Below are 25529 nucleotides of genomic sequence, written 5' to 3' on the forward strand. Positions count from 1 at the left end.
ACCCCAATTCGCAGGGTTTCGCCACGCAGAGCCCTCAGGGCTCCGAACCCCTCTTCCCCAGCCCGTGCGCTCAGGCCCCCGCCCGCTCCCGACTGTGTCCTCGGCGGTGTCCCCAGGCAGGAGGTGACGGGAGGGGGTGAGAAGCCGGGGAGCGGGGAGCGCGGGCGGGGCTGCGCGGCGGTCACGTGGCGCGGGGCCGGGCGGGTACTTAGGGCCGGGGCGGGTCCAGGCTACGGCGGCTGCGGGGCTTCGGCAACAGCACGAGCTCCGGCTCCGCTGCGCGCAGGCTGCAGGCCCAGGCTCTCGGCGGCTGCGCTTGGTGAGTGCGGGCGGCGCGGGGCGCCGGGCCACCGCGGTAGAAGTGACCTTGGCTGGGACGGGGCCACCCGGGCGCTGAGACGGGTCTCTCTGCGCCCGCAGCGGGGTCCGGGCGCAGCCTCGCGGCTTCCCTGGGGGCCAGCGGGGAACGGGGACCCTCCAGACTGTGCCTGCCTGGCGGGCGGGGGTGGAAGCTAGCGAGCTCCGAAGCGTCGGCGAGAAAAGCGGAAAACAGCCCCGCCGCCCACCCCTCCCCCGGCTGTGCGCGGGACCCCAGCCCTGGAAGGGGGACGTAGCCAGGAGCCCGGAGGGAGGCGCCTGGGAGGAAGAGCTTGGCCCCGCCGGGCGACTGCTGGGTGGATTGCGCTCCCGGCGCCTGGGCCTGGGCGTCCTCCCGACAAACTGCCGGGATAATTGCATCTGCCGGCATCTGTTTTCCTTTTTTTCCCTCTTCATTCCAAACGATTTGCCTGCGCAACTTTGGGACGAGGAGAGAAAAATCCTTGAAGCTCAGAAGACAGGTCCTGTCGAAGAACCAGGATCTGGGACTGGGTGGGCTGGGGAGGAACCCGCACCGAGTTAAATCCATAAACAGGAAGAGAAACTAAGCAGGGGCGAATGGGCGATTGGATGCTGGGTGGGGAGAAGGCGGGGGCGCTCTCTGCACCTGGACTCCAGGAAAGGGAGGCCGGGCAGAGTCCCTGAGGCGCCACCTCTCCCTCGGTTTGTGGCCCTGGAGGCCAGGGGGAGTTGGGCTTTGGGGAGCAGCAGTGGGTGCCTGGGTGTGGGGCGCTGCAGGCAGGCTGGGGTTGGCGACCCAGGTGGAAGTGAACTGCACTTAGCTTCTTGATGGGCCTCGCTCACCGCCTTCCCCAGGCACTGAGGAAGCCAGCAGGCTGGCAGGGAAAAGGACCTTAGGTAAGGCCCCACACTCCTCCTCTTGACCGAGGGGAGACCCCCCAACCCCCTGGAGAAGGGACGCTGTGGGGTTCAAAGGGAGACCTGGCACCTTTCTGTAGCCTGGAAAAACTGATCCCCACTGCCTCCCCCCGGAGGTGAGGGTAGCTGAGATGCACCCTCTTTGAGTCTAAGCATTCAGGAAGGTAACGCCAAGAGGCCTAAGAGGGCGTTAACTTGCTTTTTCTTCCACAACATCCGTTCTTAATGGAGAACTGTTTTTTTCTTTTTCTTTCTTTCTTTTTTTTTTTTTTTTGAGATGGAATCTCCCTCTGTCGCTCAGGCTGGAGTGGCAGTTCGATCTTGGCTCACTGCAACCTCCACCTCCCTGGTTCAAGCGTTTCTCTTGAGTAGCTGGGATTACAGATGCCCACCACTACACCTGGCTAATTTTTATATATTTAGTAGAGATGGGGGTTTCACCATGTTGACAAGGCAGGTCTTGAACTCCACCTCAGGTGTTCCGTCCTCCTCAGCCTCCCAAAGTGCTGGGATTACAGCCGTGAGCCACTGCATCTGGCCAAGAACTGTTTGTTGGGTCTGGTGGTGGTGACCTAGAACCCACAAGCTCCTGGAGAAAGGGGCTGGGCTGCCCACCCTGTGTAGCTTTCCCAAAGACAAAAGTCGAATGTCTGCTGGAGAACAATGGCATCCCCTCCTTTTTGGTCATTTGTTCCCTAGCTGGGGGTACTCCCTGGTGGAAAGACACAGGTCCCTTGGCCTGGGTGGCAACACAGGCGACACAACCCTGGCACAGCTCTCGCTCTAGCAGCTCTCCTGGATGTTGGCTCAGGACAGCCCTGTTTCGAGCTGGGCAGGCCGTGAGGGGTGGTGGCCCTTTGGCTCCAGGTTGAAACTGCCCATGTGAGGCTGATTTAGCAATTTGGTGAGGCTCTTCCTGCAGGCAGGTTCTTTTCCCTCCGCAGCTGCTGGAACTGGGAGTTGGAAGAGAAGTTGCACCCATTTTAGGGGTAAAAGATTTTCTTTTGCTCTTGGTTGGACTGGGAAGTGAAGGGAGGTCATGTTTCAGGGGTGCCTTGAGATGTTTATAGGTGATTTTCTTTTTCTTTTTTATGACGGAGTCTTGCTCTGTTGCTCAGGCTGCAGTGCATTGACATGATCTCTGTTCACTGCAACTTCGGCCTCCCAGGTTCAAGCAATTCTCCTGCCTCAGTCTCCCAAATAGCTGGGATTACAGGCACCTGCCACCACACCTGGCTTTTTTTTTTTTTTAATAGTATTTTTAGTAAAGATGGGATATCACCTTGTTGGCCAGGCTGGGTTTTGAACTCCTGACCTCGGGTGGTCTGCCTCGGCCTCCTAAAGTGCTAGGATTGCAGGTGTGAGCCACTGCCTCCAGCGGTGATTTTCCAAATATGGTAATGAGTTGTGGTTGTGTAGAATCCCTTCCTTTCAACATATGGACTGAATACAGGTATGCTGCCTCTTCTCTTTTCTTTTTTGAGGCAGAGTCTAACTCTGTCGCCCAGGCTGGAGTGACACGATCTCGGGTCACTGAAACCTTTGCCTCCTGGGTTCAAGCAGTTCTCCTGCCTCAGCCTCTGGAATAGCTAAGATTACAGGCATGTGCCCCCACGCCCGCCTAATTTTTGTATTTTTAGTAAAGATGGGGGTTTCACCACGTTTGCCAGGCTGGTATTGAACTCCTGACCTTAGGTGATCCGCCGGCCTCAGCCTCCCAAAGTCCTGGGATTACAGGTGTTATCCACCGTGCCCGGCCTGCTGCCTCTTTTCCATGGTCTGGCATAAGGAAGTTATTGGAAATCTGTGCAGTTGAGTGATATGAGCTGGGCACTTCCACAGGGCTCATGTAAAGGGGAATGGGGGGTGACAGGCAGCTGAGTCTAAGGGGGGCGTGTACAGGTGTGCTTTGCCTTTAGGAGTTGGGGTGGCAGGCAGCAGTCTCTACGCCTGGTCCTGCACTGCCTGAGAAGAGTGTGTGTGAGGCAAACCTTGCGCCCTGACTTGGCTGTTAATGTTTAGATTTACCCTAACTTGTGTCGTCTAAGAGGCTTAGGGATCAAATTCCACTCTGTGTTTAGAATTTTTTTTTTCTTTTTTTTTTTGAGATGGAGTTTCGCTCTTGTTACCCAGGCTGGAGTGCAATGGTGCGATCTCGGCTCACCGCAACCTCCGCCTCCTGGGTTCAGGCAATTCTCCTACCTCAGCCTCCCAAGTAGCTGGGACTACAGGTGCACGCCACCATGCCCAGCTAATTTTTTGTATTTTTAGTAGAGACGGGGTTTCACCATGTTGACCAGGATGGTCTCGATCTCTTGACCTCGTGATCCACTCGCCTCGGCCTCCCAAAATGCTGGCATTATAACTAATCTTGTTTTCAGCTTCAGGCCTTATCCTCCCCATCTATAGACCAAACCTGTGCCTGTTTCCCGGTCTTTACAAGGGCCATTGTATCCCCTGTCTGCTGCTGCTCTTTCGGATTCTCCTGTACTGTATTTTTTGTACATTCATTCATTCATTCATTTATTGTTTGGTTGACAGGGTCTTGCTTTATCTCCCAGGCTGGTGTGCAGTGGTGCAAGCATGGCTCACCGCAACCTCAGCCTCCCAGGCTTAAGGAATCTCCCCACCTCCCCCTCCCAGAGTAGTAAGTAGCTGGGGCCACAGGTGGCACCCAGGATTTTTTTTTTTCTTTCTTTGTTTAGACAGGGTCTCAGGGTCTCACTGTTGCCAGGGCTGCTCTGAAACTCCTGGTTTCAAGTGATCCCCTTGCTCCCCCAACTCAGGCCTCCCAAAGGTTGGAATTACAAGGCATGAGTCACCTCCAGGCCCTTCTGTACTTTCAAAACTCTGCATCAGTCTATAAACAATGTTATTAAAGTTTATATGGCTTCAGTTACACCACATGTATCCTTTTTCACTCAGGGTTGTGTCATTCATTTCTGTTGATACATCCAGTTCCAGTCCATTTGTCTTAAGTGCCTAGTGTGTTTATCTCCTGAGGGACAGTATTACTTCTTTTTCCCTATTATCCTGTGCTACAGTGAATGTCCTTGTGTCTCCTAGATGCTTAGAAGACTTTCTGCAGGGCGAATGCAGAAGGAGAGCCTATTTCTGGGCCATGAGGTGTGCGCGTCTTGCGTTTTGCTGGCATTGGCAGAGAGTTCTCCAGTGTGGCTGCATCAGTTGACACTCCAGCCGTGTGCACAGTTCCCCTTGCTCACGTTTACCAACATAGATACTACCAGACTCTGATTTTTGCCCATTTGATGGAAGTGGTACCCCTGTTTTAATTTTCATGACCAGAAATTCAAATTTAATTCTTTGCCATAGGAAAGCATTAATCCTCTTACGCCTCGTGTTCCATTATTGGAACACTAAGCATGTGGGAGTTACTTACATCCTACTGCTCAAGGTCATCGCTGAGGTCTGATTTTTCACTCATTGAAAAATTTGCAGAATTGTAACCTCCTGCATAAATGGGTTAATGAATCACATTTTTCCCTGTTTGTATTGTTGGCCAGTGATGGCATATGTGCATTTTGTTTGTTTGAGATGGAGTCTCTCTCCATCCCCAGGCTGGAGTGCAGTGGTGTGATCTCGGCTCACTGCAACCTCTGCCTCCCAGGTTCAAGTGACTCTCCTGCCTCAGTGGGTGCCTCGTGCCACCATCCCCAGCTAATTTTTGTAGTTTTAGTAGAGACAGGGTGTCACCATGTTGATCAGCCTGGTCTTGAACACCTGACTTTGTGATCCACCCACCTTGGCCTCCCAAAGTGCTGGGATTACAGGCATGAGTGACCACACCCAACCTAATTATTTGTTTGTTTAGAGACAGCATCTTGCTCTTGCCCATGCTGGAGTGCAGTGGCATGATCTCGGCTCACCACAACTTCTGCTTCCTGGGTTTAAGCGATTCTCCTGTCTCGGCTTCCTGAGTATCTGGGACTACAGGTGCCTGCCACCAAGCCCAGCTAAATTTTTTATTTTTAGTAGAGTCGGGGTTTCACTGTGTTGGCCAGGGTGGTCTGGAGCTCCTGACCTCATGATCTGCCTGTCTCAGTCTCCCAAAGTGCTGAGATTGCAGGCATGAGCCACCGTGCCCGGCCACTATTTATTTTTATTTTAAATTTTAATTTTCTAAATAGAGATGGGGTTTTGCTATCTTGCCCAGGCTGGCTTAATCTCCTGGGTTCAATTGATCTTCCCACCTTGGCCTCCCAAAGTGTCAGAATTACAGATGTGAGCCAGTGTGCCCAGACCAGAACTGATGTTTTATAAATGCTGCGTTCTGAGAAGGATGTGTGGCTGGCAGTCTTGACTGTGTTATCTGTCTTTACCACGTCAATAACTTCTTTGGTCTGGTCATCAAGATAGTCTAGCATCACCAGCAAGCATGCATGGAGGAGGATGGGACCAGTAGAGAGCCCTGTGGAAGACATGTAGATAATGTGCCCTCACAGACCTGGAGGGCCGGGCTGTTCGACGGCCCTATAACCTGCTGACCTGGACTCCGGCCAAATGTGCACACACACAGTCACGCGGCTTCCTGCCTTGCACAAGTCTCGGGAGGGCGGTGCCAGCCACAGGCTTTTCCCATTCGAGGGTTGAAAGCCTGTATCAAACCACATCAGAGTGCTGGGGGCCACCTGCCACCCAGTCCCAAGCCACCTAGCCCTACTGGTGTTTGGGATGTGCTTTGTTTTGGCAGTCAAGATGGCAGAACAAGTCAACTGTTATTGATTGACTGAGTTTCGCTCTTGTTGCCCAGGCAGGAGTGCAATGGTGTGGTCTCAGCTCACTGCAACCTCTGCCTCCCGGGTTGAAGCGATTCTCCTGCCTCAGCCTCCCAAGTAGCTGGGATTATGGGCATGTGCCAGCACACCTGGCTAATTTTGTATTTTTGGTAGAGATGGGTTTTGCCATATTGGCCAGACTGGTCTCGAATTCTGGACTTCAGGTGATTGCCCCCCTCAGTCTCCCAAAGTTCTGGGGTTACAGGCGTGAGCCACTGTGCCTGGCCAACAAATCAACTTTTAAGGCCTAGTCACTGATAGTACATCACCAGTATTTTTCATCCAAATTGGGATACTTTTGAAAATAGAAATGATGATTCTGGCACAGCAAGTGTTGGCTGTCCTATGCATAAGGAGATGGCTTTTCATCCTCCCTGTGATGGAGGAAGTTTCTCCCGGATGGCAGTGCTCTGAGCCTGGTGCTGAGGAGGCACTTTCAAAAGGGCGTCTCCTTCCATCTTCCATCAGCCTTGTGAGATGAGTGTCTGTTCCCAGGGCCCCAAGAGAGGCAGACAGGACCTAGCTGGATCTGAGGCCTTTCTTTTGCTCGCCTTCATGTCAGCCAGGCCTCAGCTGCCATGGTGTCATCTTGTCTGCGGTTGAATTAGGGAACCGCCGTGTTCTGCAAGCTGGAGGCACAGAACACTGATTTCATTGCAATCCCAAAAGATCTCTAAAAGCTTTTATAAAGCAGGCCCGAGGTCCTTTGGTATCAAATGCAGACATGGTGAATGCATTGGCTCTGTCAGCGTCTGAGTAGGTCAGTAACAGAGTTGGGGAGCAAAAGCTTTCAGAACTTTCTAGAACATTGACTAACCAAGTTGTCTTGTTTCCATCTGACAAAAAAGTGAGCCACTGAGGGCCTTCGTAGTGCCTGCTGTTTTGGAGTGTACGGTTGTCCGAAGGATGTGGGGTTACCGTGGCTGACCTTGTGCATTATTTCACTTGTGGGTGTCTTGAAGCCTGTCGAGAGCTGCTTGCGCTGGCTGGCCCTGCAGCACCTGGTTTGCCTAGATGATTGGCAGGTGGGCAGCCAGGGAAGGACCTGTGAGTGGCCAGCCTGGTTCAGGTGAGGGAGGCAGAGTGGGGTTTCTCTGCTTCTCCTGGTGCCTGGAAACCTCCGTGGCTGGTGAGCGCCACTGCTATGCCTCTGTCTGCCTGCGTGCTGGGTGTGTTTTCTGGGTCACACAGCGGTTGCTTGGGGGTATGTCTGTAGGGAGCCCAGCTCCGTGGGACAGATGGGTGGCTGGAGCCAGTTCGTCAGGACACTGATGAGAGTAAGGCCTGAGAGCTGTTTGTTTTTTGTTTTTATTCTTAATTCAATCATAAGCCAAGAATCTGCCAAACACGCTTCTATTAGGGGCAAAGACATAACACATCAGATGCTACCGCAAGGCTGTGATTCATACTCCATAAGGAAAGGTCTCTGGGTCACTCCAGAGCAGACAAGAGGTCAGCACACGCCCACCCAGTGCAGGCTGGCTCCGGCGTTGAGGTACATCTGGCAGATTGAAGTCGGGGAAGATGAAACTCGCCAGTCTTGTTTTGTGGGTGCCCTGAAGTGGTCAAAACTCTAGGAGCAACTGCCGTTAATTATCAGTGAGTGCCAAAACTAGTTTTTATAGAAGAGAAAGAAAGTTCTCTGGGAAGGTGTGACTGAGCCTCACCATCTGCCCACCTTCCCACTGTTCCCTGCTCATAGTGGCTCTGCCGGTCTGTAAGGCACAGTTTTCGTTTGTGGCTTCTGGCAAAATGTAGGCACTCAACTTTCGATTTTTTTTTTTTTTTGAGGTGGGAGCTTCGCTTTTGTTGCTCAAGCTGGAGTACGTGGCGCTATCTCGGCTCATTGCAACTTCTGCCCCCCCAGGTTCAAGCGATTCTCCTGCCTCAGCCTACTGAGTAGCTGAGGCGTGCACCACCACACCCTGATAATTTTTTGTATTTTTAGTAGAAATAGGGTTTTACCATGTTGGCCAGACTGGTCTAGAACTCCTGACCTCAGGTGATCCACTGCCTTGGTCTCCCAAAGTGCTGGGATTACAGGCGTGAGCCACCACACCCGGCTAACTTTTGATTTTTTCTGTTTTTTGTTTTTTGTTTTTTTTTTTTTTTTTTTGAGACGGAGTTTCGCTCTTGTTACCCAAGCTGGAGGGCAATGGCGCGATCTCGGCTCACCACAACCTCCGCCTCCTGGGTTCAGGCAATTCTCCTGCCTCAGCCTCCTGAGTAGCTGGGATTACAGGCACGCGCCACCATGCCCAGCTAATTTTTTGTATTTTTAGTAGAGACGGGGTTTCACCATGTTGACCAGGATGGTCTCGATCTCTTGACCTCGTGATCCACCCGCCTCGGCCTCCCAAAGTGCTGGGATTACAGGCGTGAGCCACCGCGCCTGGCCAACTTGCTATTCTTTAGAACTGACTATTAGAGGAGCCAGCAGTATAGTCACAGCACTGACAGATGTGGGAGAGCAAAATACTGCATAAAGACTTGCTAAGAATTCCTTCACTTTTTTTCTTGATCAGCCAGGAGCTCGCAACTGGCTTATTTGGATATTTTAGGTGTACATGTCCTGTCTCCTTAAATCCTTTACAAATTTAACGCCAGTCTACCTCAGGGTTCTGTGAACGTGTTAGAAAGCTTTTTTTCTTTCTTTTTTTTTTTTTTTTTTTGAGACTGAATCTCACTCTGTTGCCCAGGCTGGAGTGCAGTGGTGTGATCTCAGCTCACTGCAACCTCCACCTCCCAGATTCAAGCAATTCTCCTGCCTCAACCTCTGGAGTAGCTGGGACCACAGGCGTGTGCAACCATGCCCAGCTAAGTTTTTGTATTTTTAGTAGAGACAGGGTTTCACCGTGTTAGCCAGGATGCTCTCGATCTCCTGACCTTGTGATCCTCCCGCCTCAGCTTCCCAAAGTGCTGGGATTACAGGCATGAGCCACTGCGCCTGGCTAACTTTTGTATTTTTAGTAGAGACGGTTTTCACCATGTTGGCCAGGCTGGTCTTGAACTCCTGACCTCAGGTGATCTACCTACCTCAACCTCCTGAAGTGCTGGGATTACAGGCATGAGCCATGCGGACCCCCAGAAAACTTGCTTTATGGAGCTTGGTGGCAGCCGAAATTGATTCTTTAAGGATGTCAGGACTTAACACCTCCTGTGATTTAGCCACCTCCTCTCCTTAGACATTCGTTTCACCTCCTTCCAGGGTCTCAAGGTCCCTATTTGTCCTGGAAATGCCTTCAAGATAGTCTGAGGTGCCGTTTGCCAGGGGAGGAAGGTGCTCTGGCTGATAGGGTCAGCTGGCCGTGCGCTCTTTTTGGCATGTGACAACATTCTGCAGAGCTGGAGTGGAGCGTGCTTTCACATAGGCAGTGCAGCTTTGGAGAGGGAGGATATGAGGAGCACCCTTTTCTTTCTCTTTTTTTGATGCAAAGATTAGCTTCGAAAGAGGGCAGAGGGGTGCAGTGGAACCCGGTGACCCAGCTGACCAAGGTCTAGAAATGACATCTGCTTGCAGCTGTTCTCTCACCAGCCCGCATCCTGGAAAGGGGTCTCGTGGCACACAGGAGTTCACATCCTCCCCTCATGAAATAAGGACTTGGTGTTCATCATCTCCTGTTAGTAAAGCAGCAGCCCAGAAAGCACAGAATTGAGAAATAAAAGTGTGTGCCTACACAGAGGGAAGTGAAAGCGGGGTGCTGTCTCATGCAGAGACCCTGGAGCCTGTCAACAGCCCTGCTGGTCGTTTTCGCCACCTGCCTTTGTCCAGAGTGTTGGAGAGGGGCGTTGTGGAGAGGAGCGCCTGTTGGATATGGGAGTGGGTGATGGAGAGGGGCGTTGTTGTGGAGAGGAGTGCCTGTTAGGTGTGGGAGTGGGTGATGGAGAGGGGCGTTGTGGAGAGGAGCGCCTGTTGGGTGTGGGAGTGGGTTATGGAGAGGGGCGTTGTGGAGAGGAGCACCTGTTGGGTGTGGGAGTGGGTTATGGAGAGGGGCGTTGTTGTGGAGAGGAGCGCCTGTTGGGTGTGGGAGTGGAGCTTATACTGCTCTTAGGACCTCTGTGCGTGGCTTCACGCTTTGTGGGTTCTCAGCAGTCTTGGGACCCTCAGAGTGGAAGCCTTTTTGGATGTTAAATGCTGGGCTTAATTGAAGTGAAAAGCTTGTTTTACCGGGCATGGTGGCTCACACCTAAAATCCCAGCACTTTGGGAGGCTGAGGCGGGCTGATCACTTGAGTCCAGGAGTTTGAGACCAGCGTGAGCAACATAGCAAAACCCCATTTCTACAAAAAAATACAAAACTTGGCCAGGCCTGGTGGTGCATGCCTGTAGTCCCAGCTTAGAAGGCTGAAGGGGGCAGATCTGTTGAACCTGGGATGCAGAGGCTGCAGTGAGCCATGATCGTGCCACTGTACTCCAGCCTGGGCAACAGAGGGAGATTCTGTCTCCAAAAAAAAAAAAAAAAAAACCAAACTTGTTTTAATTTAAACTCTTCTTGGCTTTGGGGAGTTGAGAGCCATTGGGATATGGGAGCTGCCTGTGTTCCCAGCCACCATAGAAACCGAAGAAATCTTGGTTTAAAAAATTCAGGTTGCCATGGAAACACTCCTATCTTCGACTTCGCTTATTATTTAAAATAACATCTCTGCAGCGCAAAGACCCCAGGGACACCTGAGGACACTCCTGTCTGCCCATGAGACACAGTCACCTCACGGTGTGGAGGCTGTGTGGGTCACTGACACGCATGGTCACATGAGACACTGCCTACCCACGAGTCACAGGAAAGGGGAAGATTATTCGGAAAGTCACTGGGGCCGGGTGCAGTGGCTCATGCCTGTAATCCCAGCACTTTGGGGGGCTGAGGCAATCAGATCCCTTGAGGCCAGGAGTTCAAGACCAGCCTCACCAACATAGTGAAGCCCTGACTATACTAAACAAGTAAGAATTAGCTGGACGTGGTGGCGCAGGCCTGTAATCCCAGCTACTTAGGAGGCTGAGGCACAAGAAGTGGGAAGTTTCAGTGAGCCATGATTGCGCCACTGCATTCCAGCACGGGCCACAGAGCAAGATTCCTGTCTCAAGAAAGTGACTAGGGAGGAGGCCTCACTGATGGCAAGGAAGACCCTGGAAATGCTCTGAGGAGTCATTAGAACAAATGTCCTTTGATCAGTTTGGTGGCTCAGGGTGTGTAGTAACACCGCCAACTATTTTTCCTAGAAGAAATGAAACTGAAGTAATAGGAACATAATTTTTTTTTTTTTTAATAAGGGTATGTTGTGAAGAAACTCTTCCCGCGGTAGTGACCCACTGCTGTGCGTCTTCCTCGGCATCTGTGTGTGGTGGCAGGCGTGTGCCTGCAGGTGTAGGTTGCTGAGAGGGTCGGAAGCTTCCAGAAGCACCCACAGCTGCTTTTCCCCAACTTAACACTGGGACTCGGGGCATTTTCACTTCATTAGTACGGTAGGATTCACTTCAGCTAGTTGCTTTTTTATCTTATTTATTTTTATTTTTGAGATGGAGTTTCGCTCTTGTTAACCAGGCTGGAGTGCAATGGTGAGATCTCAGCTCACTGCAACCTCCACCTCCTGGGTTCAAGCCATTCCCCTGCCTCAGCCTCCCGAGTAGCTGGGATTACAGGCATGCACCACCATACCTGTTTCGTATTTAGTAGATACAGTGTTTCACCATGTTAGTGAGGCTGGTTTCAAATCCTGACCTCAGGTGATCCACCCGCCTTGGCCTCCCATAGCGCTGGGATTACAGGCCTGTGCCACCGTGCCCAGCCAAATAGTTGCTTTTCTAATGATTGCTTCATATTCTATTTAACCACTTACCATAATATAACAGTTCCTCTGTTATTAGACACTTGCTTCATTTCTGGTCTTTTGCTAATGCAAAAATGATTTAGTGAACACCTGTGTGCACGTATCTTTGCATTCTGTGGGATCCATTTCTTTTTTTTTTTTCCTTCTGGAACATGTTGCTATCCCTATTGATATGTGGGATCCATTTCTAACTGTCAGGTTGCTGAGTGCCAGGGCGTGCAGATTGAGGAATCTGGGCGTCGCAGGTTGCCGTCTCGGTTGCCCACCCCGGGCACTCGTTATCATGCCTTCCGTTTCCCCACTTCGTAAGCCCTGCAAGAAGTGCCAAACTGTCCTGCCTTTGCCAGCCTGATACATGCTGCTTATCTCCTTGATTTTATCTGCATCTCCCTGAGGTTGAATGTATTTTTATCTGTGTTGGCCATTTGTAGTTTTTCTATTATGCTGGTTCCATTTTTCTGATTTTTTTTTTTTTTTTTTTTTTTTTTTTTTTTTTTTTTGAGACGGAGTTTCGCTCTTGTTACCCAGGCTGGAGTGCAATGGCGCGATCTCGGCTCACCGCAACCTCCGCCTCCCGGGTTCAAGCAATTCTCCTCCCTCAGCCTCCTGAGTAGCTGGGATTACAGGCACGCGCCACCGTGCCCAGCTAATTTTTTGTATTTTTAGTAGAGATGGGGTTTCACCATGTTGGCCAGGCTGGTCTCAAAAGCCTGACCTCGTGGTCCACCTGCCTTGGCCTCCCAAAGTGCTGGGATTACAGACGTGAGCCATGGTGTCCAGCCTCAGTTCTTGTTTGAAAGAGACTTTTTAGTTTAATGCAAGCATTTCCCCTTTAGGTTGTGTTTTCTGTCAATTCTAGGCTTTCCTCTGGCATGACTTTTTAAAGAAAAACTTTATTTAAAAAAAAAAAATTTTTTTATTTTTTTTAGAGATGGGTCTCACTATGTTGTCCCAGCTGGCCTTAAACTCCTGGCCTCAAGTGATCCACCTGCCTTGGCCTCCCAAAGTACTGGGATCATAGGCGTGAGCCACCGCACCCGGCCGATTTTTTTCATAAAGCTTTTATATTTAAGATCTGTGTTGCATGTGGTGCTTTTTGTGCGTGAGGGGTCCAGTGTGAAGATTCAGCCTTGGGGCGGCCACTTGCACAATCTCTGTCCCATTTCCTGTCTGGTCTCTCCTAGGTGCGCTGATTGCCCCGTGAGGACATGCTGCTGAGTGGTCTGTCGGTTGCTCTGTTGATGGGCATCGCCCAGTGTTTTACGATACACTTGTTGCCCCAGAGGGCCGGGCTCCTGTCAGAGACTTTTTCCACTTGCTGGGTGCAGTGGCTCACGCTTCTAATCCCAGCACTTTGGGAGGCCGAGGCTGGTGGATCACCTGAGGTCAGAAGTTCAAGACCCGCCTGGCTAACATGTACTAAAAATACAATTAGCCAGGCATGGTGGCACATACCTGTAATCCCAGCTACTTGAGAGACTAAGACAGGAGAATCGTCTGAACCTGGGAGGTCTAGGCTGCAGTGAGCTGAGATCGTGCCAGGGGTACTCCAGCCTGGGTGACAGAACAAGACCCTGTCTCCAAAAAAAAGAGCTTTTTTTAGAGTTGTCCTGCTGTCCTCACATATTTATTCTTGCAGATGAACTGTTGCTTAAGCAACAATGACGTTTAAATTGTTCTTCAGATAGAATCCACTATGTGCCAGGCAGTTCGTTGAGCAGTCCTGTGACCCTCGTGACGGCCTGTCACGGTGGAAGGTAGAACACCTCCCCCACCCGTGGGAGCCCCCCACCCCCAGCTCCTTACTGCAGCTCTCCCCAGCCCTGGATGCAGGCACCCGGGAGTCTGGCATTGCTTCTGTGGAGCTGCTTGCTTAAGAGGGTGACTCAGAGTTCAAGCCAGAAGGCACTGGCATGTGACTCATGAGCCAGTCCAAGATCAAAGGGCTAAGGATAAAGGTGAGAGTTTCCCTTCCCAGAAGCTTCGTCTCACAGCTGGAAGCAGAGCCCTTGGCTGACTGGAAAAACCAGAGATGCCAGGCGGGAGTGGGCGGTGGCCGGCCCAGCCCCACCTCTCAGCCTCCACCAGCCCACGCCAAGCTTGTCTGTCTGTCTCCTGGATTTGTCTGTGCCCTAGGACTCCTGGATTTAACTTTTCTTAGATTTCCCCTATCGCATGGGTCCTCCACTTAGGACGTAACCACACAGGCAGGCCCTTCACGGTTTCCGGTCTCTCACTTGGGAGGTCTCAGCCTGTTCTACCCGCCCATGCAAAGGCAGTGTTCAAATAGCAGAGAGGGCCCTGGACCCGTTCGGCCCAGCACAGCCCCTGGGCTTTCTCTCCTGGCTCCGTCTGCAGGACCCCAGGGACCCACACGAGGTCACGCGTGCTAGTGCCGGAGTGGGGAGGTGGGGAGCCCTCGGGCACCGCAGTTCCTTAGGGCTCTCCGCCTGGACCAGGACAAGCACGGGTCTGCTGGTGCCTGAGATGGTGCCCGTGTGTGTGGGCATGAGAGCCGCGTAACAGAGGTTTCCTGATGCCCTCTGTGCTTTCCAGGTGGATCCAGGATCCAGCTTCCAACATGTGGCGGCTCTGGGCCTCCCTCTGCTGCCTGCTGGCACTGGCCGACGCCTGGCGCAGGCCCCCCTTCCATCCCCTGTCGGATGAGCTGGTCAACTATGTCAACAAACAGAACACCACGTGGCAGGTGGGCTGTGGGGCCGAGTTCTACCAGTGTCCCTTCCAAAGTCGGCCTGTGCATGCTGACTCCAGGGACGGGGAGTGGGCTCCCACTGTGGCCACGGAACATTCTGTGCAGGGCTATGGAGGAACGGCCCTGAGTCCAAGTCATGGCGGCTGTGGGCCACGCCTGCCTCCTCTGTCCCATACCCTATGTGTGTGCGTGTGTGTGCACGCAGAGGTGTGTAGGGGAGCAAGTGAGCTTGGGAAGTGTTCAAAACCAGCTAGCCCTGTGACGCCCATCCTGGCAGAGTGGCAGTTCATCGGTCCTGCCCCTGATTCCCTTTGTTTCTGCCCAGCCCTGACCCTGGGACTGAGTAAGAATGAGGAGCAAGCGTGTTGAGGGCTGGAGGGGGTCTCTGATCGTCAGCAAATGGTAGCAGATCAGGGGAGACACCTACTCTGCCCACGTGTCACTCTGGGCTGTTCCCCTCTGCCCCCCAGCCCTCATACCCTCAAGGTGGGTAGGGCCCCTGGCTTTCCCTGGGTTGGGCCTGGGGTATGGGCAGTGTGCCCATCTGCCGCCATCCCAGGAAACCCCTCAGTCAGTGGGTGACTCTCTTCCAGGCCGGGCACAACTTCTACAATGTGGACCTGAGCTACTTGAAGAGGCTGTGTGGTACCTTCCTGGGTGGGCCCAAGCCACCCCAGAGGTGAGTGCCCGCTCCTGTGCACCATTGTAATGGGAGTGGCAGGCGCTGGTTTGGGGCAGTGGAAGAGTGTGGGCCTCATGCCGCCCAGAGCACTTGTCTCTTTTCATTATTGTATTATTTACTTTGTCTGTTTATTTTTTCCTTCTCAAGTTATTAGTAGGGAAGATGCTGTGCTTTCTTTTGTTCTTGAGAGAGTCTCGCTCCGTCTCCCAGGCTGGAGTGCACTGGCCACATCTCAGCTCACTGCAGCCTCTGCCTCCTGGGTTCAAGCGATTCTCGTTCCTCAGCCTCTCAAGTAGCTGGGGCCACAGGCGTGCACCACCATGCCCAGCTAATATTTGTACTTTTAGTAGAGACGGGGTTTAGCCATATTGGCCAGGCTGGTCTTGAACTCCTGACCTCAACAAGTGATCTGCTCCCCTCAGCCTCCCAAAGTACTGGAATCACAGGCGTGAGCCAGTGCCCCAGCCTCCACTGTTTGTCCTGTGCTTCTCCACGGGGTCTCAGCCCCACATGTGACAGACTAGGTCTGGCTCTCCACTCTCGGGGCAGACTCAGTCTTGAGTAATTTAAGGAAAATCTAAGAAAAGCCAGATGAGACCAGGTATGGTGGCTCACGCCTGTAATCCCAGCAGTTTGAGAGGCCAAGGCCAGTGGATCACCCGAGGTCAGGAGTTTCAAGACCAGTCTGGCCAACATGGCAAAACCCTGTCTCTACTAAAGATAAAAAAATTTGCTGGCCATGGTGGCGGGTGCCTGTAAATTCCAGCTACTCGGGAGGCTGAAGCTGGAGAATCACAAGAACCCTGGAGACAGAGGTTGGAGTGAGCCAGGATCGTGCCATTTCCCTCGTGAGGATGGGGTAAAGTTGCGGGATGCTGCCACCTACACAGTGGGGATGATATGAAAAGTGATGAGAGGGTCCTGGGCAGATGTTGAGGGAGGGGATTGGGGCAAGAAACACTATCTGGACCCTATGGATAAACTCATTAAAAAATCCATAGGCCGGGCATGGTGGCTTACACCTGTAATCGCAGCACTTTGGGAGGCCAAGACGGGCGGATCACAAGATCAGGAGATCATCCTGGCCAGTGTGGTGAAACTAAAAATAGGAAATGTTAGATGAGTATGGTGGTGTGCACCTGTAATCCCAGCTACTTGGGAGGCTGAGGCAGGAGAATGGCTTGAACCCGGGAGGCAGAGATTGCAATGAGCCGAGACTGCATCACTGTATTCCAGCCTGGCAACAGAGCGAGACTCCGTCTCAAAAAAGAAAATAAAAATCTATTACATAAGGCTAGAAAGCAGCACACAAAATTGCAAGTCAGGCCAGGCACAGTGGCTCATGCCTGTAATCTCCAGCACTTTGGAAGGCCAACAAGGGCAGATCATTTGAGGTCAGGAGTTTGAGACCAGACTGGCCAATATGGTGAAACCCTGCCTCTACTACAACTACAAAAAGTAGACGGGCATGGTGATGGATGCCTGTAATCCCAGCTACTCAGGAGGCTGTGGTAAGAGACTTGCTTGAACTCAGGAGGCGGAGGTTACAGTGAGCAGAGATCGCGCCATTGCACTCCAGCCTGGACGACAGAGTGAAACTGTCCCCAAAACAATAAATCTCAAGTTGCATTGAGCAACAGAAATTCCTTGTTTTATGAAATCCCCAGGGCCACCTGCCTGCAGCTTTCTCTGCATGTCTGGTGTTCACTTCTTTCTAGGGGAGTGTGGCCTAGCCAGTGACTGCTCTTAAACCACCCAGTGGCCTTTGCAGGGATTGGGGAGGCAGTTGTAGGATGAGAGCTTGTAATGAAGGCCTTCCTTTATCCAGAGTTAAGTTTGCTGAGGACCTGAATCTGCCTGAAAGCTTCGATGCACGGGAACAGTGGCCACAGTGTCCCACCATCAAGGAGATCAGAGACCAGGGCTCCTGCGGCTCCTGCTGGGTAAGCCTCTGCCGGCCGGAGAGGGCTGGAAAGCGAGGGAGCAGCAGTGGGGAGGCATGGGGCATTCAGGGTGGGGCCCACTCTGACAAGGCAAGTGACTGAAACTTCCCAAGTCCGTTTCCATCAGTGTAAAAATCACGATTCCTCTGCATATGAATTCTGGCAAGGGTTAGGTGGAGCCTCCTGCAGGTTGCTAGTCCACGTGTGCGGGCGGCGAAGCAGCTCCCTTCCCTGACACCTGTCCTGGCGGCAAATACCAGGTGCCCTCACTGCCACTCTGCTTGCTTCAAGAAAGCGTCCCATCAGTGTCAGCCAGCTCTCTTAATTTTGTCTTTTAATTGTGGTAAAATACATGTAACAGGAAATGTAATAATCTGAGCAATTTTTTTTTTTTTTTTTTTTTTGAGGAGATGGAGTCTTGCTCTGTCACCCAGGCTGGAGTGCAGTGGCGGGATCGCAGCTCACTGCAACCTCTGCCTCCTGAGTTCAATTGATTCTCCTGCCTCAGCCTCCCCAGTAGCTAAGACTACAGGCACGTACCACCACACCCAGCTAATTTTTGTATATTTAGTAGAGATGGGGTTTTGCCGTGTTGGACAGGCAGGTCTCAAACTCCTGACCTCAGGTGCTCTGCCCTTCTCGGCCTCCCAAAATGTTGGGATTACAAGTGTGAGCCACTGCGCCTGGCATCTATTTTCAAGTGTACAGTTCTGCGGCATTAAGGACATTCACAGTGTTGCTCAGCCATCACCACCATCTGTCCCCAGAACTCTTTCTCAGCTTGCAAGATGGAAACTCTGTCCCCATTAATACTCATCCCCCAGCCCCTGGTGACCCCCACTCTACTTTCTGTCTCTATGACTTTGATTCCTAGGGACCTCATACAAGTGGATCACACAGTATTTTCTGGGTGAGCTGTGTTTTTTTTGTTGAGAAACACCACCAGGCACAGTGGCTGACGCCTGTAATCCCAGCACTTTGGGAGGCTGACGGGGGCAGATCACCTGAGGTTAGTAGTTTGAGACCAGCCTGGCCAACATGGTGAAACACCGATCTCTATTAAAAATACAAAAATTAGGCCGGGCGCGGTGGCTCACGCCTGTAATCCCAGCACTTTGGGAGGCCGAGGCAGGTGGATCATGAGGTCAACAGATCGAGACCATCGTGGTCAACATGGTGAAACCCCGTCTCTACTAAAAATACAAAAAAATTAGCTGGGCATGGTGGCGCGTGCCTGTAATCCCAGCTCCTCGGGAGGCTGAGGCAGGAGAATTGCCTGAACCCAGGAGGCAGAGGTTGCAGTGAGTAGCACTGCACTCCAACCTGGGTAACAAGTGAAACTCCATCTCAAAAAACAAACACACACACACAAACTAAGACTACACATTTTACGAATTTCAGAAATGAACTAAGTTCCCAGGCGGTTTACAGTGGTGGTTCTCTTGCTTTAAAAGCTGAGTTGGCCTGGCACAGTGGCTCATCATGCCTCTAATCCCAGCACTTTGGGAGGCCAAGGTGGGCAAATCACTTGAGCCCAGGAGTTCAAGAGCAGTTTGGCCAACATAGCAAGATCCCACTTCTACCAAAAAAAAAAAAAAAAAAAAAAAACTGAGTTTGAGCCCCAGGAGCCTCCCCTGTGTTGAGGTCATTACCCAGAAGGTCTGAGGTGCCTGTAGGCCTTGGAGGGGACTGTTGGAGAGGGCCCAGCCTGGACATGGCGGCCTCACCGGGTGGGGTTGTTCCTCCAGGCCTTTGGGGCAGTGGAAGCCATCTCTGACCGCATCTGCATCCACACCAATGCACACGTCAGCGTGGAGGTGTCGGCGGAGGACCTGCTCACCTGCTGTGGGAGCATGTGTGGGGAGGGGTGAGTCAGCTGCACTTGCAGAGTGGGTTTAGTGCTGAGATCTGGGGCACCTGCCTTCTCAGGGGATGGTGACTTTTTGCCTGGGACTTCTGCGAGTCAGAAGTGTTTTGGGGAGACTGAGAGTCTGACAGGGGCTTGGCCTGGCTGCTGCTTCCTGGGAGGTCCCTGAGCCAAGGCTGGCCTGCAGAGCTGTCTGAGGGGTGGCGTCCTGGCAAGACGGTATCAGAAAATATGGTGACACTTGTGACCCCTGGCCTGGTTTGTGGTCATGCTCGTTCCTTCTTCCTGCCTGGGGAAACCTTGGGGCATTTCCTATGTGGAATTTGGAGGATGGCGCCTCAGGTGGTGGCACCGAGCTTCCTGCTGGCTGCCTGGCTGTGGTTCCGCAGTAGTGGAGCCCACAGCTGCAGATCAGAAATGTTAGAAGGCTTCAAAAAACGTGCCTGGGCCTCTCCCCAGCCCAGTGAATTGAGAGTCACAGGCAGCAGTGGGTTTCTGTGAGAGCCTCAGGGAAGCTTAGTGTCTGCTGAGTTGAGAATTGCTGCATGCCTGGGAAGGGCGCTTGGAGCTGGGTCTGGTGTGACAGGAGAGCCTGTGTCTTCCTCAGGATCTTTGTGGGCAGCGGTGGGATTGGGGCGATTCCCCACAAGCCTTGTGTAGCTAGTGAGGGTCCCCTGGAGGGTTTGGGGTCTGGGAGGGCTGCTGCACTACTTGGAAGTGGGAGTGGGTGTAGGAGTAACCTTGGGCACGTGGTTTCCACATAGTGTTCTAGCTCATGCTTCTCACAGAGCTTTCATGAGGGGCTCTTTTCAGCTGTAATGGCGGCTATCCTGCCGAAGCTTGGAACTTCTGGACAAGAAAAGGCCTGGTTTCTGGTGGCCTCTATGACTCCCATGTAGGTGAGTGTGTGCCCTCGGCCCATTTCTGGCTAGCTGGATTGTTCACGCAGTGAATCATTGTAGCTTTATTTCCTTTCATAAAGTGGATGTTGAGACAGGGCCAGGTGAAAGGTGCACGCAGGCCTCTGTGGCAGGATCTGCCCGGTGTCTGTGCTGCAGGCACCTGGCTGGTCTTGCCCCAGGCCTGCCTGCAGGGCTTCTTGGTGGGGGCTGTTGGCTGACTCTGCTTTCTCCGGGTCCCCTTAGGGTGCAGACCCTACTCCATCCCTCCCTGTGAGCACCACGTCAACGGCTCCCGGCCCCCGTGCACGGGGGAGGGCGACACCCCCAAGTGTAGCAAGAGCTGTGAACCTGGCTATAGCCCGACCTACAAGCAGGACAAGCACTACGGTAAGGGGAGGGCAGGGCCCAAGAGCCCTAGGATGGAGACGGGCAGGGGAGTGATGCAGCAGCATATGCTCCACGTTCTGCCTCAGCCTTCCCAACCTGGAAAGGATCAAAGCCGTCATTTTATAAGGGAATGGCATGTCCTGGAGTCCTGGGTACCTTGGCCTCTTCTGGGGCCTGGTGCTCACTGCTCCCTTCTCTCCCTCCTGAGCTTCCAGCCTTAGCCCCTTCATTACTTCCTCCGGGGAGCCTGCGTTGAGCCCCCTGGCTCGGCAGGTCCCTTTGATGCACAGTCCTCCCTTGGAGGCCCCCAGAAATCAGTGACTGGTGCAGCAGGAGGCACTGTCAGTGCCCTCCCCAACCCCTGGCTCGTTCCATTTTCCAGGATACAATTCCTACAGCGTCTCCAACAGCGAGAGGGACATCATGGCTGAGATCTACAAAAACGGCCCTGTGGAGGGAGCCTTCTCTGTGTATTCAGACTTCCTGCTATACAAGTCAGGTGCGTGCTGGTGTCTGACAGCAGTGGAGGTTGGGGGTTGGGAGGTGAGCCCAGATGCCAAGGTGGGTTCAGGTAGGCCAGTAGGACTTGATCGATCGGGGCAGGCAGCCGAGGGGCTGGGGAGAGGGCTGTGTGGGGCCTCGGGCCTGGGCTCACTCCTCTGTGGACCAGGCTGGCTCCTTACAGTTCTGGCACTGTCCACCTTCTGTGCCACTTGCCTTTCATCTGGGTCATGCACAGAGAATTCCGGAGGCGTCTTGGCTAGTTCTTACCCATCCCTTAGAAGCCAGCTCATATGTCTTCTCTGTGGAGGCGTCCCCTCGCTGGCAGCTGGCCACACCTGCCCTTGCCATCATGGCGTTCCATTCTTTCCCAGCATGTTCTCCTTATAACGGCAGGTCTTCCTTGTCTGCACTGGGTGACACACATTTTATTCATCTGTGTCTTTGCAAAGGTGTAGGTCATGTCTCACCCTAGTGCATGAACACACAGGGAGGTCCTTGCCCTGGGCAGTGCCGTAGGGACTTGAACCAAGGAATCTGGACAGTCTCTACCCCTAAGTACTGTCTTAGAAATCCCTTGCTCCAGTAGGCCAGGCACGGTGGCTCACGCCTGTAATCCCAACACTTTGGGAGGCTGAGATGGGTGGATCATGAGGTCGTGAGATCAAGACCATCCTGGCCAACATGGTGAAACCCCGTCTCTACTAAAATACAAAAAATGAGCTAGGCGTGGTGGTGTGCACCTGTAGTCCCAGCTAGTCACTGCTCAGGAGGCTAGGCTGGGGAATCGCTTGAACCCAGGAGGTGGAGGTTACAGTGAGCCGAAGTCAGGCCACTGCACCCCAACCTGGGCAACAGAGCAAGACTGTCTGTCTCAAAAAAACAAATCTCTTGCTGCAGAAGCAGTCTTTGCTGAGTCTCATTAATATTTTGCTAGATTGGAAACTCCAAAGCTCTCAGCCCTTATAAAACAGTTTGACAAAGGAAAATGATTCTGGCAAGAAAAAAATTACTGTAAAGATGGTGGTTCTTAGCACAGTCCTCGCCTGTATTGTTAAAAAATGCATTTCTACTTTGACAGTGATTTCCCAGCCAGGGGAGAGCCTGGTTGGGCAGTGCTGAGCACCTTAGCCGGCATCTTTCCCGTCAGCTAACATTGGCTGCTACCAACCCTCCCTTTTCTCCTCCGTCACCTCTCCAGGGTGTACCCAGAGTAGCTATTTTAAAACTTGTCGCCCAGGCTGGGGTGCAGTGGCATGATCTCAGCTCATTGCAACCTCTGCCTCAGCCTCTTGAGTAGCTGGGACTACAGGTGTGCACCACCATGCCCAGCTAATTTTTGTATTTTTAGTAGAGACAGCGTTTCACCCTGCTGGTCAGGCTGGTCTAGAACTCCTGATCTCGTGATCCACCCACCTCAGCCTCCCAAAGTGCTGGGATTACAGGCGTGACCCTCTGCACCCGGCCTTAAAACTCTTTAAGCCATGTAACCCTTTTGACAAGCCCTTAGTTTCTCCTGCCCGGAGGGTAGCCAGCTCAGTGTGAGGGGTGCTGTGGGGCACGGGGCAGTGGCCGGGTCTCACTTCGCTGTTCTTCCCATCTCAGGAGTATACCAGCATGTCACCGGTGAGATGATGGGTGGCCACGCCATCCGCATCCTAGGCTGGGGCGTGGAGAACGGCACGCCCTATTGGCTGGTTGGCAACTCCTGGAACACTGACTGGGGTGACAACGGTGAGTGGTGGGGAACTGGGAGCCACACACAGAGGCCATCTTGGCTTTCTCTGTTCTACCTGCTGCACAGCCTCAAACTGTGGACCTAAGGCCAGGCTGTGAGCTCCTTCTAAATGCCAGAGGCCAGGATGGGTAGGGTGATGGAGGAGGAGGTGTGCCCCACGGCTGCGCTACTGAGCCAACAGCAGGAGCGGTCAGGGATTAGGGACTTACTCTCAGATTTTTTAGGGATGAGTCTGAGTATACTGACCTTTGTCACATTTTATTCCCAGGCTTCTTTAAAATCCTCAGAGGACAGGATCACTGTGGAATCGAATCAGAAGTGGTGGCTGGAATTCCACGCACCGATCAGTACTGGGGAAAGATCTAATCTGCTGTGGTCCTGTCCTGGGGGAGTTTTCCCTGCACACAGTCAGGAATGGGGGTAGAAATGTCTTTTAATCTTTGAGTCCCTGTAAGATACAGGGCCTGAAGGACTGGACTGGCCAAACCTCATATCAGCAATCAGCTGTTTTCCAAGGAGACTTATCCATGTCTCAGCTACCTCCGAGCCTGCTCAGTGGACTGATGGCTGCAGTGTAGACACTTAGGCCACATGAGCCACTGCTGCCAGCACGGAGCTCCTTTCCCCATGACTAGTGCTGTAGGGAGTGCCTGCTGCCCCATCCCTGATCCATCCATCTCTGGGAGAAAGACACACAGGCCCAGGAATGGAAAGCAGAGTTCCTAGCAGGATTCAAGTTTCCCCCATCAGCAGTACCTCTACGCAAGTAGCTTTCTACATTTGCTACAAGATCAGAGGACAGATGGTATTGGGAGCCCTTTGGAGAACACCACATTCTCCCAGGGCCCCTGCATCTGTCGAGCCTTGCAGTGTCAGAAACTCTCTAATCTTGTCCTCAGCATGATTCTTTTTTATTTTCTGTGCACTCTGCTAACCATGTGGATGGAGGAGCTGAACAGTGGGGAGACCTGTGCTACTTTACAGATTGCCTCCTAATGGCATGGCTCAAAACGAAACCTAGTGGCTGTGACTTCGTTCCGACCCCCATCTCTACTACCACTATGAAACTAGTATAGGAGAAAGCAGCTTTTACTGTTTTTCAAAAATTTCTGCTTCACACTATCAAGTTAAGGAATGCCTGTGCCAATAAAAGGTTTGTCCTTCAACTCAAAATCGGCTCTGATGGAATCTCAGAGGTCATTTGTCACTGCCCTGTAGACTTGTAGCTGCTATCCTCAGCCCTGCAGAGAATCACGCCCTGGGACTGCATGCCCTCAGGACTCTTGGGACCTCATCTTAACTTCCTGCTGTCCCGTGATGTTTTCCAGCACAGCATCCCCATCATCAACCGTCTCTGTAAGTCCTTGATGAGCTTGCCCTTGCTTAAGAACTAACTACAGAGCTGTGTTTTTTTTTTTTGAGACAGAATCTCATTTTGTCATCAAGGCTGGAGTGCAGTGGTGCAATTTCAGCTCACTGCAACCTGTACTTCCTAGGTTCTAGCTATTCTCCTGCTTCAACCTCCCGAGTAGTGGGGATTATAAGCACCCACCACCTCGGCCTCCCAAAGTGCTAGGATTACAGGGTGAGCCACTGTGCCTGGCCTCTTTTTTTTTTTAGCCACAAATCCAGCAATGACCTGAGAATTCTCATGAAACAGGCCTGGTATCCTGGCGATCTCACATAACCAAGATGCCATCCCGTGGCGGGCCACATCCCCCCGATGCCCTCCAGTCTTCATATGGGCTAGAGTCAGCCTGTACACAGTATTTTCAATCTGTATGCCACTGGTTTGCATTGCTGGTCAAGAAGTCTCATGCTCTGCATAGGCATGGTTTAGAATCGTGTTACACCAGTTCTTGCAAGAGTAGAGGAATCTAGAAGAACCAGCAATCATTCTACTGCCCTGTCAAGATACACCTCAGTATCTTGAGGAAGCCCTTCCCTACTGAGGCTGGGTGGGGCTAGCTCTTTCCAAAAGCATTGAAGTTTTGCTTCTGATGTGACTCAGAAGTTAGGAATCAGAAGCTACATCAAATAAGCTCTGAAACTCTGAAAAACATTGCAGGAAACAGTTGTGATGCCCATCATGGCACTTGAGAGATGCTTAACAAGGGTTACCAAAGCCACAGCTGCATAACCACTTATTGGTCCAGTTTTACCTGGAATATATTCAATAAAGTTCTACGAGCTCCCAAACTGGGTTCAATCATTCCACTCACACTGTCTCCCTCACCTCCATCGAGTACGCACCTGCAACTCCTTCCCTGCCTGGAGCCAGTGAAGGGACAATGAACTGTGGGGCATCTCAACATCAGCTTAGGGCTGTCAGAAAAACCTGTCTTGCAGTGTCTAACTGGGACAGAGCTCTACTTCAGTACACCTCAGATTACCCCAGTAACATGACAGGTGGAGATGACAATGCCTTTTCAGTCTTTACCCAGAGAAAGGCCTCTCTGACACACTCCCGAATGGAAACTGAAGTACAGATAGGCAATCCAAGTCTCACCGTCACCCAGGCTGGAGTGCAGTGGTGCAGTTTTGGCTCACTCCAACCTCCGCCTCCTGAGTTCAAGCAATCCTCGTGCATAGCTGAGATTACTGGCACCTGCCACCACGCCTGGCTAAATTTTGTATTTTTAGTACAGACAGGGTTTTGCCATGTTGACCAGGCTGGTCTTGAATTCCTGATTTCAAGTGATCCACCTGCCTCTGCCTCCCAAAGTGCTAGGATTATAGGCGTGAGCCACTGCACCTGGCCACTACTCTTTTTAAAGAAAACAGTAATTTGCCCCTCTTGAACGTGCCTCAGAGAGCCGTACTCAAGTGATCCACGGAGCAGGAACATGGCCATCATGTGAAAGCCTATTAGAAATGCTGAGCATGGGCCGGGAGCGGTGGCTCATGCCTGTATATAATCC

The 25529-nt window shown here is 52.3% G+C and overlaps 1 protein-coding gene across 2 annotated transcripts; it reads left to right on the forward strand.

Moving 5' to 3' along the window:
• The first annotated feature begins 264 nt into the window (after window positions 1–264).
• CTSB (cathepsin B) lies at window positions 265–24807 on the forward strand. Of its 2 annotated transcripts, none has more exons than XM_012457358.2 (10): window positions 265–319; window positions 14432–14582; window positions 15182–15267; window positions 17099–17213; window positions 18962–19080; window positions 19894–19979; window positions 20226–20369; window positions 20752–20868; window positions 22476–22604; window positions 22877–24807. In XM_012457358.2, the coding sequence occupies exons 2-10, from the start codon at window positions 14457–14459 to the stop codon at window positions 22972–22974; spliced, it is 1020 nt and encodes a 339-aa protein (XP_012312781.1). In that variant the 5' UTR covers window positions 265–319; window positions 14432–14456; the 3' UTR covers window positions 22975–24807. The 2 variants fall into 2 exon arrangements, with proteins under 2 accessions (XP_012312781.1, XP_064228181.1); XM_064372111.1 differs by lacking the exon at window positions 265–319 and adding an exon at window positions 13816–13833.
• The last annotated feature ends 722 nt before the right edge of the window (window positions 24808–25529 follow it).

This window comes from Aotus nancymaae, unplaced genomic scaffold, assembly GCF_030222135.1.
Source record: "Aotus nancymaae isolate 86718 unplaced genomic scaffold, 86718_ANA_hifiasm-v0.15.2.pri h1tg000456l, whole genome shotgun sequence".
Taxonomy (NCBI): Eukaryota; Metazoa; Chordata; class Mammalia; order Primates; family Aotidae; genus Aotus; species Aotus nancymaae.

Excerpts from the sequence above, each read along its gene's own strand:
- CTSB (XM_012457358.2), top strand. The coding sequence starts at position 14,457 with ATGTGGCGGCTCTGGGCCTCCCTCTGCTGCCTGCTGGCACTGGCCGAC. Across the intron at positions 15,268-17,098 it reads GGGCCCAAGCCACCCCAGAG|AGTTAAGTTTGCTGAGGACC; the intron begins GTGAGTGCCCGC and ends TCCTTTATCCAG. Across the intron at positions 20,370-20,751 it reads CAAGCAGGACAAGCACTACG|GATACAATTCCTACAGCGTC; the intron begins GTAAGGGGAGGG and ends TCCATTTTCCAG.